This window comes from Leptopilina boulardi, unplaced genomic scaffold (assembly GCF_019393585.1).
Source record: "Leptopilina boulardi isolate dan_hultmark-lab unplaced genomic scaffold, ZJU_Lbou_2.1 LbouV2_368, whole genome shotgun sequence".
Taxonomy (NCBI): Eukaryota; Metazoa; Arthropoda; class Insecta; order Hymenoptera; family Figitidae; genus Leptopilina; species Leptopilina boulardi.
In genome coordinates this window covers 3736286-3754824 of record NW_026137938.1, presented here as the reverse complement: position 1 = coordinate 3754824, position 18539 = coordinate 3736286, and the positions used below count along the sequence as shown (strand labels likewise).

General features: G+C 30.1%; 1 protein-coding gene across 9 annotated transcripts in view; it reads right to left on the bottom strand.

Moving 5' to 3' along the window:
• The window catches only part of LOC127287142 (FH1/FH2 domain-containing protein 3), a 133909-nt gene that overhangs the window by 96704 nt on the left and 18666 nt on the right, over positions 1-18539 (bottom strand). For 2 of the 9 annotated variants that reach the window (XM_051313927.1, XM_051313924.1), the window contains exons 1-2: positions 17702-17974; positions 11062-11741 (exon numbers count right to left, since the gene is read on the bottom strand). The exons of 5 other annotated variants lie outside the window; for them this stretch is intronic. In XM_051313927.1, the coding sequence (XP_051169884.1) occupies positions 11062-11226 (165 nt within the window). In that variant the 5' untranslated portion in view covers positions 11227-11741; positions 17702-17974. Of the gene's footprint in view, positions 1-11061; positions 11761-17701; positions 17975-18539 lie in introns of those variants that run through there. 2 more of the 9 variants (XM_051313923.1, XM_051313922.1) reach the window with 2 other exon arrangements.

Here is an 18539-nt window from a genome sequence, read left to right as displayed (position 1 = left end):
TAAAAGTCCTTCTGCTGAAATAGGAAATGTGGAATCTACTACGTGGAAAAGAGATTTGATTCCAAGAATTTCTAATTCTATTGTCCCTATTGTATATAAATCTTCCCGACAAACTCCTTTAATACACGTTACGTCTTTTGTATTTACTGGCGCATCAGTTCGCAATACTGTAGCTTTTATAATATTTATTTTAGCCTCATTATCTTCAAAAAATAGAGTTTTATCACCTACAAGATAATTTACTTCTAACTCTACCGTGGATTGCCCTCTTCCAATTTCATTAAGTTCAATGGTATTACATGCTGGAAAATGATTTCTATTGTCATCTACATTCCTAGGTTCATAAGATGTTTTATTATTCGTCATTGATATGTTATTTGAAAATTCTTGATCATCGTAATTTTCTTTATTTTCCCATCTAATAAAATCTGCATTATGTGCTTCGTATGGTTCTTGGAAAGTGTCGTGGTTTCGTTGATCAAATTCGTAATTCCTGGCATTAGGTGTAATGTAATTAGTATGTGTTTTCTGCTCTATGAATGGGATAGATTGTACTGGCTTAGACGCAGTTATTAAAAAATTGTAAAAGACATTTAAAAAAGGTCTCCCTATTACACCATCTGTTTTTACTTCAAAATGAGGTTTTACTACATGAAAAGTATATTGTTTGTCAAATATCGAAATTTCTACTGTGCCTAGTGTGTAAAATCCAATTTTCGACACTCCTGTCATGTACGATGCTTCAGAAGTTCTAACTGGCGCATCAGGGCTTAACGCGTCAGATTTTATAATGTTAATATCGGCCCCTCCATCTACAAAAAAACTGGCTTTTCCTCCTACTAAATAATCCCCAGGTAATTTTACTGCAGGCGATTCAGTCACTGTCTCACTTATTTTGAAAATGACTGGTTTTCTTGAAAACGTACCATTGGCTGACGCGTTTGATCGTTCGAGCTCGTCGTAGCGTCTTCCCGACGAGCTAGCTCCCAGTTTAAATGACGGTTAGTGTTGTCCCTTTCTACTGAAGCTGCTCTACTATTCTGATAAATGTTTCTTTCTTCATTTCCATAATCGGTAGGGTATCTATTTTCCCAATTTTCCTTAGGCCTATTTATGTTATGGCGGTTTTCTTGTGCATATCTACTGGGACTTTGATACCTATTTTCCCAACTGTTTCTACTCGCGTTAGGGTTGTAAAGTCTAGGGTCGTCATAGTCGTTGCTACGCCCTGTATTATCATCTTGGGTTTCCCCATAATTATTTTTACCATAATTTATATTATAATTTCTATCCTCTCTTTGTTCGTACCTGGGTTGATAATTTTCCGAACCCTGATATCGTCCCCTACTAGACCGATTTCCGCCATTATATCTATTTCTATCTCTTCTTTCATCGTAATTTCTGTTACCTCTAAAATCAATTTGCCTTCCCCTTGGCGGGGAACCAACCCCCTGATTATTGTCGTGGTAATGAACGATATACGATGAATAACCTCTGTTAATGGGTTTCATTTTTCTATCCTGAGCCGCCTTCGCATATATGTAGGCTTCCTCTAAATTTCTGGGAGCGCGTGCATCTACCGCATTCATAATTTCATCAGGCAATGCCCCAACAAACGCTTTTAACGCCGTTTGCTTTACTACATTCATGGTTGCTGTCTCTGTATTAGCGTCGAACGTAGCGCGCAAAGCTGCACTTGCCCCGCTAAGTAGTCCCAATAATCTATCATAAAGGTCGGCCAAGTTTTCATTCCTATACATTTTTAAGTTCATAATTTCCCCATAATATACTTCAAACGGTTGCCCTGGCGCGAATCTTTCTTTCAATAAATCTATTATATCCGTAAGTCTGGCAAATTGTTTATTGTCGGTGCAGTCCCTTGCTGCTCCTGACAATTTTCCTAGCACCGAGGCGACTAAAGTTCCTTCATATTCAGGAGGGAAAGTTAAAGCTGCCATTACTATATCCTGTATAAAATCTTTAACCGACATGTTCCTTCCATCGAAAACCCTTATCTGTTGTAGGGCAGTTTGTATATTTAAAGTATCCGCAATAGATCGGGCAGCGGCAAAGCCAGCATCTTCTTCGCCGTTTGCGATAAATGGTCGCTGAAGAGGTAACCCAGAATGGAAACCTAAATCTGTCCTATCTCTATACAGTTCTGCTACACTTGATGCATTTAAATTTTCACGTCTATTGGCCGCGAAAGGGTTATCAGCGTGTCCACGGTTGTCGCCACCATTACCGGATTGACGGCGTTCCCCGTTTTGTTCCTGGTCCGTCATGGTTTTTCGCAAAATAAAACGCAAAAATCAAAAATAAACAAAAAAAAATTTTTTTCAAAAATTATTCATCTTCTTGATAATCGCAAAAACTAACACTCTTATTTTCTTGAATTATTATTTCGTAAAAAATGCCATTTAAAAAAAAAAATACTCGTGTTACTCTGTAACACGACACGGTTTCTTATTTCGTATTCTCTTTACCGCAATTGAAAGAAAATCGCACTCAAACGTCTACTGCTGTTTGATTAATAAAACAACTGTGTATCATCTCTTCTAATTCTTAAATCTAAACGCACAATAAAATCTCAATAATTCGCTTTTATTATTATTATTAACGCAAATAAAATTCTTTTTAAAGACCCATTGTAATTCGTATCTTTTTCCTTTATTATTATTTTAATTCTTTCACCTATATATATTCTGCCGATTCAGCACTCTGGCCGCGACTCGTTTCTCTTAGTGTTTTGTAATATGACGAACACACTAACCCCGTAAACTACCTAGCTACTGTAGGTCATTGAATTCGCAACAAATAAATAAGTCGATTAATTAATCTGACATGTTCAACTTTCGCAACGATTGCGCTAATGTACTTAACTATTTTCTGAACGCGTATCTTTGATTTTTTCTTTTTCCACGAATAATTGTCTTTTTACCGCATCGAATTTCTCTGGACTAATATTTCTTCTCGATAAGATTTGTTCTCGAATTTTACTCTGTTTTTCGGATTTACTCTCGTGCTCGTATTTCGAAAAATTAAACATTTAGAAATTTTTAATTCAACAACAAAAATTTAAATTCGCGTTTTGTACTTTTCGTACTTTAATCCTCTCACTTGCCCAAGTGGCTACACACTTCCGGCAAGGTTAAGTCGAGGAATTTTTCCCGAATTTTTGGAGAAACCAGAGCTTGCCGAATGCAAGGGTAGTTACTGTGTCTCGGTTCGACGTTAGCGAACCAAACAAAAATAAACAAAAATTCTACACGCACACTTGACAAAAATCTCAAAAAAAAAATTTTTTTTTTTTCTGAAAATTAAAACATCACAACATAGACACAATAAATAAATTTTTCATTTCACTAATTGTTCATAGTATATAAATTCAATTTCATCATTTTTTTCATCATTTAAATTCTCAGTGTTTAATGTGTATTTGTAATTGTGTTTTTAAAACATGTACGTTTTTATAAGGAAAATTTATTTTTTCACTCTTTACTGATTTCTCATTTTTCTCCCCTTCAAAACATTTTCTCAAAAATATGAGCGACAAATCCCACCGCTGCCACCATTTTGTTAAAGACGGATGTTGATTAACAAAAAAAATAAATAAAGTAAAATAAATTTTGAAGAAAAATAATAAGTTAGAAACTACACTAATCTTTATTATTAACAACCCGCTTATTCGGTAAGCGTAATTGCTCTTCGCTACACAAGATAGAAAAAGGTAGTGGACTGTTGCTTAGAGTGTTATCTATTCAACACCCCCGGGTAGACGGTATTTCGTTGAAAATGTTCACAAAGAAAGAAATGAGATAACACAAATAAAGGTGATTAAATAAATTGAGAATTGAATTGACATAAAATAAGGTAACATTTATTCATACAACCCCCAATAGAAAATACATTCAAAACCCCAATTGATCTTTAAATAAAAAATGCTTACAATGGAAAATACTGTTACGTTAAGCTACTTGAATTGAAAATTCAAGTCTCACAAAAATCATATATTATGAACACAAACAAGAGATCAATAATGCGTGTAGGATTTTAATAACAATAGCAAAAAAATTAATTCGTGTAAAAGAAACAAGTGTAATAGTGTTGGTTTTATGAGATTCTGTAATTTCCAAATTATGAATATAAATTCAAGACAACTCACCCAAATAATAATAACTAAAATGATACCGAAAAGTATCAAATTACTTTCTCACTCTCAGAAGTTAAATTGTTATCTGTCATATGATTCTGCAGTATGCGGAAGCTATCTTTCTACCTTCGTTTATTTTTATATATTTTCTTTTATCAAACTTGTTTTTGTTAATTGTCTTCGGACAATTATTTCAATATTTCAATTTCTGTTTTTAGACAAGAAATGGATTCTTCACTTTAACAATTAGAACACTTTATACTTTTCAGATAATCTTCTTGATTTTAATGAACTTTTATGTACTCGTCGACTTCACAGATTGTGGAATAAACACTTATATTTTTAATAAATAAAACTCGATGAACTTCAACCCTTACTATGGGGAATAAATGATCCTCTCTACCACTCTTAGTGGGAGTTAAACTTTAATATTCATCCGCTCCTTGGCGGGAAAAACATCCGCTCTGCGGGAAAAACAAATTAAGACTCCTCCAATAATAATTTGGTGGCAACGATCACACCCATTTGGTATATAATTTTAGGTGGTAGGAGGGTTGATTTTGCAATCAACACCTCGTTGTTTCCATGCAAGTTTTAGCAAAACTTGCATTTTAATCGTGGCGTGATCGGTTCAACCACCTTTATTATCGGTATACTTTATATGTTTCCTCATTTTCCCAAAATAATGTGGCAACTCTTTGCAGTGTAAGTCCCACAACTTGCGAAATCGACTGTTAATTTAGTTTGAATTATTTCGCAATATGAAGTTCAATAATCTGAACTCATTTGCGAAATAAACTTTGATTTAGAAATTAAATAAAATAATAAAAAAATGAAATTATAAATATTAATTGAATTATTAGAAGTATTATTTAAATATTCTAGTTCCCGAAAATTAATAGGTGAATGTGTTTGTGTTGTTCATGTTGTAGGTGTATAAGTATTATAATATAATAATAATATAATATAAAAATATAAACATAAATATTATTTCTAATGAATAATATTTAACAAAAAAAATTTAAAAATTACGGAAATCCGTCCGTAACAGTGACTACCGGTAGTGAATATTCCGGTAGCGGGAGCGGTAATGACTACCGGTAGTCACTACCGGGAACTTTTCCACCTGGGATGTTTAGTTACTAAACTATACTGCTGCAAATTTATTATGTTTACTATTTTTATTGGTTGACATAATTATTTGATTAGTTGGTTTAACTAATTAGTTTGTTGGAATAACTATTTGTTTAGTTACCTTACTAACGAAATGGTTAGACTGACTAAATAAATGGTATAACAGTAATAGAAATTAGCAAAAATACTCTAACGAAATAGTAATCGCAACAAATCGTTTCTCTCAGTGTACTAATTTCTATGAGTTACTGTTATCATTTATAGTTAGTCAGCCTAATCAATTCGTCAGTAAGGTAACTAATTAAATAGTTATTTTCAACAAACTAATTAGTTAAATCAACTAATAAATTAGTTATGCCAACCAATAAAAATAGTAAGTATATTATGTAAAGTATAGTACAGTTTACTAACTGAAAATTGTAACCCCAACCAATCTTTTCTCCCCGTGCAGCAATACTCTTATAGGAAAAAAATATTCACCTGAAACAATAAAAGGTTTCACTAGAATAGCGAAAGATTTAACTGAAACAAGTAAAACTTTTTGCTACTATAGTAAAACGTTTCGCTGTTTCAGGTAAATCTTTTTTTTTTCCGTGAACGAAATGGTAATCACAACCAATTGTTTCTCTCAGTGAACCAATAATTTCTGCATTTGAAACAAATACCATCTCAAATTTATCTATAATCTCATAATTATTTAATACAAATAAATATTTATTCGATAATAGTCAAGTAGATATACACGGAGAAAAAGGAATGGTTGGGCCAACCATAGGTATTGATAAATACGTCCCATCAATATTATATGGTTACCACAACCATATCTTTAGTTGATACAACCATAGTATGGTTGGCCTAACCAAAGGTTAGGTTGTCACATCAAAATGACGAAAAATTGCAAATTTGATGTGTCAACCTGACCTTTGGTTGCGCCAACCATACTATGGTTGTATCAACTAAAGATATGGTTGTGGTAACCATATAATATTGATGGGACGTATTTATCAATACCTATGGTTGGCCCAACCATTCCTTTTCTTTCCGTGTACAACTATAAAAATAACTACTATTATCAATTAACAGATTGTTACAGTGGATATTAAAAAAAAAAAAGTGTATATACACGTGAGAGTTCATTACTTCATTAAAGGCAATAATGAGCGCGATAAAAAAATAATTGCCAGTTGGTAGTAAATTATTAGGGAGCATTTGTTTTATATATCTCGCATTGGACATTCACATATCTGGTTAACCGTGACTTTCTTAGCGAGAGCGCTGTGCGGTAAGAGCAATGCTAGGTAAACCGTGGCCTTTTGTGAATGAAACTGGACACTTTCGAGGTGTCTTGAGAATACATATATATAGGCGCAGCTAGCCGTTACATTCAAAGTCTAGAATATATATATATACATATGTATATATGAAACACAAAGAGGTTCATGCCTCTTAGTGCACGGCATATAGTCGCAGACAAATGTGTAATGTTAAATTGCAACGCATGAGATAAGTATAGGTAGGTACATATAGTAAGAAGGTAAACTGTAGCAATTGTCGCAGAGCTATACGCTTATCAGTTCACTTTCAAGTCCACATAATCTAATTGCTCGATAAATAAAAATAAATACACGATATATATTGTCAACTTATTTTCTAAATTCTTCTACTTATAATTTTGAGCCTATTTTTCATCATCGAAATGTAATGGGACTAGTTAGGAAAAATAATTTTAAACCAAAAAAAATAACTATTTGATATTTGAGAATAATATACAAACAAATATAAATCCTTCGAGTAAATCTGATATACCCAGATTCGTAAAAAGTCCATTTGGATCGAAAATATCCGTAAACAATATATGTATATATAGAACTTTCACTTTTTCGTTATACGACCCCATTTGGCACTATTGAATGATAAATTGAGAACTGTTTAAAAAAAGATTTGTCTGAAATTTCGCACGAGAGGAATCGTTTCAATTCGGCATTGGCGCAATGGCTTTTCTGATTCAACTAACGGTATTATAAGCGACGAGTGCATGCGTTCTCCCATATAGGAATAAAAAGTATATACATTTATGGATCTCAGATTATATGCCCGTCGATATATACCTATATATATATATATATATAAATACATACACATACAGCAAACCGATGCACGTACCGGTTATCTTGAGAACGAGTCAGTTTCCCCTTAAATTTTGGACCCCTGTTCTTGAAACCTTTTTTTTTTTTTTTTTTTCCTTTCGCTGATGCCAACCGGTGGTTCGCTCTCATTTTGTTTGTGTCGACTCGGTTGCAATTGGATTCGGTATCAAATTTTATTTAACTCAGGAACTCCATAGTATTATCTGTTTCATGTGTCTTTTATATTCTTTTTATAATATATAAAATATATACTTTATGAAAGTTTCAATAATATATATTATATATTCAAAAAAAATATCTTCTAATTTTAAAATTAGGATATTTTTTTTCTTTTCTAAATAGGAATTTTTAAATTAACTTTTTGATTATTTTTAAAATTACTCTCTGTTAATTATATAATTAACCAACCGTTACTATGGCAACAGTTACCATAGCAACCGCTACCGAAGCAACAGTTACCATGGCAACCGCTACCATAGCAACGATTTTATTTATTATTTTATCAATGTAGATTTCGTACATATATATATAATTATAAAAAGCTGACAATGTGAAAGTGTCAGTACTGATAATTGAAGTTGCAATACTGAAATTGTACCTAAGATATATAAATTTCACACCAGTGCATCACTGATAAGAATAAGTTATCTGAGTCAGTGATGCCTTTTTAGATAAATTATATATGTTTGATAAAACATGCAGCTTGAAATGTACTTCAATGTATATAAAAAAAAAACAAAAATTAGAATTAAAAAATACCACTTTTGCAAATTTATTCGAAATTATAGAAAACTAAGAACTTATTTTTGAACATTCTATAATTTTTCTAAATTCAGAATGAATTATATATCAATAACAATAATAAAATATATAAAAGACAAGAAGTATAGATGTTGCTGATTTAAATATCTCTTTCTGACTATCGTAAATACACTGAAAAAAAAATTCCTAACCCCCGTATACCAGGAATTGACTAATTACACAGGCCTGCAAAATTTAACTTTTTTCAGTTTCTAAAATGGCTGTCCTTGTTTCTTGTAGTTTTTTATGTGCTGAAAACAAATCTGATCTTCAAAATGCTCCATCACGTCAGGATTTTTAGTAAATGTAGCCTAAAAGATCAAAAAATGGCCATTTTAGACATTTTTGATAATTTTTTTTGGGATAGAAATTTTTTTTTTCAATTTTCGACGAAAAAGTCGCATAGTACAACTCTTTAGCTTTAAAACTCAATTTTCAAAATTATTGTACGGTTTTTCGGGGTCGCTGATTACGAATCTGAAGTCGGATTTTAAAAATTCAAAATGGCGGATCCAATATGGCGGACGAATTTTACAAAAAATGATCTAATTTGCTTGAAACTCGTTACTCGAGGGTATTCGGAGTCGCTGATTACGAATCTGAAATCGGATTTTAAAAATTCAAAATGGTGGATCCAATATGGCAGAAAAAAATTAAAAATTCATTGTATTCGCTTAAAATTTGTTACTCGGGGACCCCCCCAGTAAACATTTTCATCCAGATCAGTTAAATTTTGAATCTTTTTTCTAGTCATTTTGAATTATGAAGATTTGACTTCAGATTCGCAATCAACGACTCCAATAACCCCCGACTAACAAATTTCAAGCGAATACAATGAATTTTTAATTTTTTTCTGCCATATTGGATCAGCCATTTTGAATTTTTAAAATCTGACTGCAGATTCGTAATCAGCGACCCCAAAAATCTCCGAGTAACAAATTTCAAGCCAATAAGATAGAAACAAGATTTTTTAGAAAATATTTTTCCCAAGAACTGTCTAGAGAATCGTTGGGTATAACGTCTATTGGCGTAACTGAAACTGTTAATTTCGAAATGTCATAACTTTTATTTTAAAAAATCGTACAATAATTTTGAAAAATGAGTTTTAAAGCTAAAGAGTTTTACTATGCGACTTTTTCGTCGAAAATTGAAAAAAAAATTTCTATCCCAAAAAAAATTATCAAAAATGGCTAAAATGGCCATTTTTTGACCTTTTAGGCTTCATTTACTAAAAATCCTGACGTGATGGAGCATTTTGAATGTCAGATTCGTTTTCAGCGCATAAAAAACTACAAGAAACAAGTACAGCCATTCTAGAAACTCACTCTCGCAGGACTGTGTTATATGACTATACACAGAAAATTAAAAGGCATTAAAATAAGCTGCAACGCTTTTTATTTTAATACAATTTTGCTTATTTTAATCCATTTTGGTATTAAAATAAGAAGCGTTGCAGCTTATTTTAATGCCTTTTAATTTTCTGTGATAATTATTGACTAACGCCTGGTTACGAGAGGAACCAACTAGGCAATCTTGGTCAAAGTTGATTTCGACAATTAGTCGGAATGACTAGGGAAGCTTATCAGAATAACCAGGTATCTTAGTTACATTGGCTAGAATCACTTTGACTAATTAAACTTTAGCAAAATTGACTATAGATACATGCGATATTAACTAAACACCTTAGTTAATATAACTAGGAAACAAAGGGTCAATTCTACTAAATCGACTTTGACAATATTAACCAAAAGCTACTACATAACTGAATTGACTAGGATGCTTGGTTATACGCTGACAAGATTTAAAGTTACTATGGTTAATAGTCATTAATGCGAAGCAAATTTTTTTGTGTATAAATCTCACAGAAAATTAAAAGGCATTAAAATAAGCTGCAACGCTTATTATTTTAGTCCAATTTTGCTTATTTTAATCCATTTTGGTATTAAAATAAGCAAAATTGGATTAAAATAAGAAGCGTTGCAGCTTATTTTAATGCCTTTTAATTTTCTGTGATAACTATAAAGTAATGTTAAATATAGCCTAACCAGAATTTTTTTTTCAGTGCAGATTAGAAGAAAAAACCTAACACCATGAAGCAATTTGGACGAAACAAAGGATCCAAAAACTATACGAAAATGAGTATATATACTCATTTTTTTACCCCCCTGTAATTTGGTCCTCACTAAGTTAACTAATATGTATATAAATTCGAGAATAAATATAAACAACGGAGGTGCTATACACGACGACAAAGTCATTTTGATCTCTTTGCATCCGGGAAGAAGCGGGAACTTAACGCTACGCAGGGTCAAGTTAGGTTAGATCGGTCTCCTTGGTAACCTTCGATAAAGGAATCCTTTGGAACCTTGAGAAAATAGCTGCCATAATAGAGTCCGATAGTTTTCTGAGTGTTTGCATCTTTATGGGAATGCCTATAGGTATTGTTCATGTAACACGATCCTCATTATCAGAATAACTCAACCGAATCGTTCTTGGGCAAATATATATTATAAATATACCGTTACAATTTAACTTTGATAAATTACATTAAATAATATATGGTTATTTTGTATTTGAAAATATGAAAAGATTAATGCTGATGAGACGGTATATAGAGGGAACTTGTTCTCAACATATATTGAGAGAAAGTGATTTCTAGCAGCTTCTCTTCAAAAGAAAGAAACGCTAATTTTTTTTTTTTGTCAAAAGAATTAAGATGATATTGTAGTGTCTGAATAAAAAAAGATACGAAGAGATAGGAAATTGTTTTTGTTTTTTCAACTAACAACGTGGCGCTTAATTTAAACGAAATGAAGGACATCTTACCCTGTGAGGTGCTCGCAAGAGTCGATGAACTGCAGCGAGCTGGTTGATGAGAGGCAAGGTCGCGCTGAAGGTGTGCACCGGCGGTCTGGCTGGTTCAGGATAGGAACTCGCGTAAGCAAAGGGGTCCACATCGTTCAAATACTGGACTCTGCACGTGAGCGACATCCTGATCTTGTGAGAATGACGCGCGTTCAATTCTCACGTGTACGCCCTGCCACCACTTTGATGATTTTGTGTTACACACACATACACACAAACAACACCCTCCCTCTTTTTATATCAAAAATGATATATATATATTCGAATATAGACAGGAAACAAATACCGACGACCACGACGACGACGACTCGAAAAGCAGACGTCGTCGTCGTAGACGTCCCGGCCCGATTACCAGCTTCAACAAGGACTCCGCACACACCACGACAATATGAACCGGTTCACTGTAACTTGTATATAGTCACTGGTTTATTTTCATTCGCGTGGCACAACTTCAAGCGCTCTCTTTATGTCCCACTATATACACTGGTTCTCTTCTCTTTCTTTCTTTCTTTCTCTCTTTCTTCCTTGCTGCTCAAGAGACTGATGCGAACCTGGTGGACTTTATCGAGATGGCGAACAGTCGTCCTCCTCACCCTTCTTATATATTCTTCCTTCCTGTCTTCTTTTCTTCTTTGCTCTCTCTGAATCCCAGTATAGATTCTAAGGTTAGTTTCAAAGCTGGTATTTAAGAATGTTCAACCCATTGACATAACCTCAATAACAAAATTTATCATTTCATTCTTTCTATATATATATATAAAGAATTAGTAAAACTAATTTTTGAATAAGTTGACTCACAGGGAGAAAAATTAATTCTTGTATTTACTTTTTAAATCTCGAATCACTTTTGAGTAATTAAAATGCGCCGATTCACTCTTTAAATCTGAATCAGTCATATTTTACTGATTAGCAGTAGAAATCTACTAATTGCCATAGCGAGAATTGAGCAACTGACAATTAGTAGAAATTTACTGATTCAATTAGTAAAATATCAATTACTGATTGAATCAGTAATATAAATGACGGCGGCCACAAAATCTACTGAGTTAATAGTTAATTTTAAAGGTTATGTTACATACAAATTACTGATTACTGATTAGTAAATTTCAAAAAATAACTGAAACTTCAGTTAAAATGAAAAGTACTGATTGAATTAGTAAAATTTCTACTGATTCAGATTTAGAGAGCACTCTCTAAATTTGAATTAGTAAAAATGTTTACTAATTTAAATTAGTGACTCACTTTTTGCTTCTGAATTAGTAAAATTTTACTAATTGTTAGTAAAAGTTACTAATAATTAGTAAAATTTTACTAATTGTTAGTAAAAGTTACTAATAATTAGTAAAATTTTACTAATTCAGAAGAAAAAAATGAGTCACTAATTTAAATTAGTAAACATTTTTACTAATTCAAATTTAGAGAGTGCTCTCTAAATCTGAATCAGTAGAAATTTTACTAATCTTTTTCTTTTTCACTTTTTGCTTCTGAATTAGTAAAATTTTACTAATTGTTAGTAAAATTTACTAATAATTAGTAAAATTTTACTAATTCAGAAGAAAAAAGTGAGTCACTAATTCAAATTAGTAAAAATTTTTACTAATTCAGATTTAGAGAGTATTCTTTAAATGAATTAGTAACCGTTTTGACTGATACTTAGTCAAAAATGACTAATTGTTAGTAGAAAACTACTAATTCATTTAGTAAGTCTACTACTTCAATTAGTAAACTTTAATAAATAAATTAGTAGTTTTCTATACTGTCATTTAATCATTTTTGACTGAGAAAAATGGTCGCTATAACAAATCTGTATTATTGTATAGTAACAAATTCCTTCGTAGTACTAACAATATATTTCTTGATATAATAATTACAAATTTGTTGTAAGAAACAATAAAATTTTGTTGTAACAACTAAAAATTTGTTGTAGCGACCAAAATAAAAATTGGATAGTACAAATTTTTGTTTTTATTAGTTAAATTTTACTAATTCAAAATTTAACTAATAGTAAAAATAAAAATTTTTACTATTCAATTAGTAAAATTTTACTAATTGAAAAGCAAAAGTTTACAAAGAAAAATAAATTAGACTTACTAATTCAAAAGCAAAAAGTTACCCATTAATTCAAATTAGTTCAACGTCAATATTCAATAGTAATAATAATAATAATGTACGATTTTTTAGCCTTTGCTCCATCCAATAAGAATTAATTTAAAGCGCATGATTATCCCATAGAAATCATTAGTTAGAATTTTCATTTTAAAGAATTTTATTAGATAAATAATTATTTCCTTTAACTTATTATTTTTCGAATTAGTATTCGATAAAATTTCTTTTTAGATGAATTTTTTACTTAACAGAACTTTTAACAACCGAATTTTTATTTGATAGAATTTTTATATTATACAGAATTTTGTTTCATACAATTTTTTATTTTAAAGAATTTTAATTTATTCTCTAAATTTAAAGATTTCACACTGGCAAAATAGTTGGGATTTAGCAATTAAATCACTTCAGTAAAATTTCCACTGAAATTCAGTAATATTTCACTGAAAATTAGTCGAATTCTTTACTGTTTGAAACAGTCAAATCTGTCTTACCGATTAATGATAATACAGATTTGACTGTTTTACCGATTAATGATAATGCAGATTTAACTGTTTCAATCAGTAAATAATTCGACTGATTTTCAGTGAAATGTGACTGAATTTCAGTAGAAATCTCACTGAAAATGAAAATTCTAACCAATTATTTTTATGGTTTTATCATATACACTTCAAATTTTTAATTAAAAAAAAAATTGAGATTATGTCATTAAATTAAACATCTTTAATAATTTCTTTCGCCTTTTTTTCTGAATAGTTCGCTTTGTATTTTTTCTACTAATTAATTTAATTTTTTCTCAATCTTATATTCTTTTGTTCTTTTAGTATAAATATCGAATTTGGCATCTTTTAATTTTCACTATAAAGTACAAATTACACCTTAATTGTATATGACGATTTAATTTTTTCTCCATAGCCTATTGTATATGCATGTGATAATATATCATTATTTATGAGCGTATATATTATAGAGTTGATTAAACGTAATTCTTTTCAGTATCAGTGACACAAGTCTAAACGTTTTGATTCCGCATTCTTGCTGTCTCGTAATATACGAAGATGAAATCTCAGCGCATTATAATCGATGTATTAATGCTGATAAATCTCACCGCATAGTGTGTATAATATATATATATATATATGAGAAATATATTGTGCTCCTATTGTTTTACAATAGATAAATGTCGAAAATAATCCATAAGGAAATGGAAGTTTAGCCTTATCACATTAACCAAAAAAAAGCAGTTCAACCATTCATAGATAAATATCAACAAATTACTTATTTCAATTCTAACTTTTCTAATTCAATTTCCCTTCTCAAGAGTTTTTCTTTCCTCTTCACATCATTGTTATATAATACTCAAAATTGGTGTGTTTCTCAATTTTTTCGCTTTCTTCCTGTTTTGGAAAATTCATCTGTGCCTATATTTTCTTCTATACATTTTAGACGAGATTTTAGACACAGGATTTTATCTAAACTTTGCTGATAATAATAATAATAAAAACGAATGATTTAAAATATTCAGCCTAAATACCTCAACAGTAAATTAGAATAACTAGAATAATAATCAATGTAAATATCTTAAGGTGAACATTTGTCGTACAGGAACAACTTTCTACATATTTAACATTAATTAGATGTTTTTTTTTTCTATTATAATCTACGTAAAGTAAAACTGGGAAAATATTCGTACAAAATAGGATTTTTTTTTTGTATACAGAATTAAAAAATTTGTGAAATTGGATCATTATTTTACAAGGAAAAAATTATTTAATTTTCCGGAAGTCAAAAAGAGGGACCTATTTTCCGTTATATATAGAATACCTAATAGTGCGCTTTGGTAGCACTAAAAAAAAAAAAGAGAGAGAGAGAGAAAGAATATGCGAAGGAATTCCTCACGAGGGATATATACATATAACCTACCGGCGCGGTGTAACAATACCGGTTTTCAGCAACTCGCAACATTGTCTACTTGCATTTCGTTGGTTGCCACAAGAAAAACATTGACATTCAACGAATTTATATTTAAAAAGAAAAACAAAATTTAATAAAAACATTTCGTTACTTTAATACGATTTAAAATCATTTTTAATAATTTCTAAAATCCAATTAGATCCGTTATTTTGACCCAAAAAAATTATAACAGTTCCTAATTACCAATTTTGGCCCTTTTTGGAATTACATATAAGTTTTTCTCCCAGGTATTATTAATTTATACTCCATTTTGATATAAATATATATATATATGTACAATTTCTAACACTCGTAAATATTTCAGAACTCTCATAAATTGCTATAAGTGCCAAATGGCTTAAAGCCAAAGCAATTTTGTGCCTTTGAAGATTCAAAATATATACGCAAAACAAAATTATGATAACGAGACCTAAAAATGCTTTCACCTGCTTTAAATTAATTCAAAAAGTATTATAATACAAAATTTGTTATGAATTCATAATTAAGTGTATAGTCTATATGCAAAAATAAAGGAATAGCGCCTTTTTCTCTAAATGCAAATGGAGTGATTAAAACTCTTAAAAGAAACGAAGGGAAACAATAAATCAGATTTCTACTCTAGACAAGAAAGTAATTTCTTTATATCTATACTTGTACAATGTTTTAATATTGTACAGGTACAATTTTTTGATTACAAAATTTTGGAGTATAACCCAAATATTTTTCTACAGATTAAACTTTACTTCTTTACTCATTTATATTTTTTAACTAAATCATGTTCCCTATCTCACATTTATAAAATAAAATTTATTTAATTCAAATAATAGGTTACTTGACTATTATAAATAATTATTTGTATTCAACAATTAAATTTGAATCAGCTCTCTAAATCTGAATTAGTAAAAATGTTTACTAATTTGAATTAGTGATTCACTTTTTGCTTCTGAATTAGTAAAATTTTATTAATTATTAGTATCTTTTACTAAGAATTAGTAAAATTTAACTAATTCTAAAGGAAAAAGTGAGTCCCTAATTTAAATTAGTAAACTTTTTTACTCTCTAAATCTGAATTAGTAAAAATGTTTACTAATTTGAATTAGTGACTCACTTTTTGCTTCTGAATTTGTAAAATTTTATTAATTATTAGTATCTTTTACTAATAATTAGTAAAATTTAACTAATTCTAAAGGAAAAAGTGAGTCCCTAATTTAAATTAGTAAACTTTTTTATTCTCTAAATCTAAATTAGTAAAAATGTTTACTAATTTGAATTAGTGACTCACTTTTTGCTTCTGAATTAGTAAAATTTTATTAATTATTAGTATCTTTTACTAAGAATTAGTAAAATTTAACTAATTCTAAAGGAAAAAGTGAGTCCCTAATTTAAATTAGTAAACTTTTTTATTCTCTAAATCTAAATTAGTAAAAATGTTTACTAATTTGAATTAGTGACTCACTTTTTGCTTCTAAATTAGTAAAATTTTACTAATTATTACTAAGTTTTACTAACAATTAGTAAAATTTAACTAATTCTAAAGCAAAAAGTGAGTCACTAATTTAAATTAGTAAACATTTTTACTAATTCAGATTTAGAGATTACTAATTCAGGTTTAGAGAGAGGAAAAATTTCACTGAATTCAAATCAGTGGCTCAATTTTCTTTAATTCACCAGTGGAATTTCACTGAGAATCAGTGGTTTTTACTGATTCCCAGTGAAATTCCACTGGTGAATTAAAGAAAACTAAGCCACTGATTTGAATTCAGTGAAATTTTCACTGATTCAGATTTAGAGTGTACCAATTTAAATTAGTAAGAATTTTTACTAATCTTTAGTCACTTTTTACTAAAACTTTAGTAAGAAAAAAAATTTAAACTACTACATTAAATAATAAAATTTTACTAAAAATTAGTAAAAATTGTTACTAATGTAAATTAGTAGCTCACTTTTTACTAATTCAAATTTATAAAAGTTAAGTTTTGAAAATTGTTTAGTTCTAGTAAATATTTATTTGAAGTCAATTAACCGATTACCTATTTGAATCAAATAATTTATTTTTCTTTTTTCAATTTAGAATTTGAAAATTAACAAAACTGCTTTTAAACGTATCTTAATTTTGAAATTCGTAATTCCTATTTCATAAATTCAATCTTTCTACAACGATGACTCAGGAATTACAATATCAAACATTTGTATAAACATCAATGTTTATCGTGAAGAAATTTTTACCGAAAAAAAAAATTCGCAAGGTTTTCAAGTAATTGCCAAGACTTGTGTATATACAGATATAAGTATATAAAAGAAGAATAGAATAGGACAAAACGCATGTTACAATATCCGTAAACATAACCTTCGACAAAAGCCGTTGAAACACGTTACGTGACTGGAACGAAACACCGGAATCTGCCAAATTCGATATTCACACTATTTGAAAATTTTTTATATAGAAAATAAAAAAAAAAAACTTTTCTTTAATAAACAAAGTACAGAGCTATTTTCATCAAAAGTTGGCGAATGTAAATAAAAAAAATAAATTCATCAAATTTACCCTCTTGGAGTCTGCGCAGGCGGTAACCTTGAAGGTGAGAGAGAGAGAGAGAGAGAGATGAGTGGGAGGCAATAAAAAAAAAAAAAAATGACGAATACAAGGGAAACGAAACACTCGATAAGGGGATGGACGAGGGACTTTCAAATTTTGAAAAAACGAACACAGTACTGTAAATAATAATTGATGAAAACAAAAGCAGAAAAAAAATAAACGAAAACAATTCACAACAAGCCTAACATCGCGAACGGCCGCCACGGCACTGAAGACTGAATCTCGCGGACACCTGTCGAGTGTATCGACGACGACGCCACCATGCGGTGATCTCCCTTCTTTCAATTCTCTACCTCTTGGCTCGCTCATGTGAAAACCTTAACTTAAGAGACCCTCGTCTACAGTATCAAATTTCACCGAATAAAAGCCACCGGGAGCAAAAGTCGATTTGTTATAAAAAAAAAAAAAAATTTGCAACTAGACCACTATCAATAAAAAAAAAAACCATATAATCATTAAGGTATTTGTCTCGTAGATTCGCTTTCGTCAAATGTTTTTGAAAATTAACTTGAGTATTCTAAAGCTATTTATCAATATAATAAAACCAAGCTGCTTAAAATTGACCGTTTGTAAGTTTAAAAAAAAACGTAAATTCAAGTTTTATAATTTACATGCATTTTGTGCCAAATCCATAAATATTGTTACATTTTATTCTTTAATTTTTGAAAGAATCGTCAAGTTTTAATAAAAAAAAAACTAATATACGGGACATTTTGAGGAAACAATTACCTACAATAAAAATGAACAATATCTGTACCGTTTACTTTAGAAGTTATTGAAAATACAA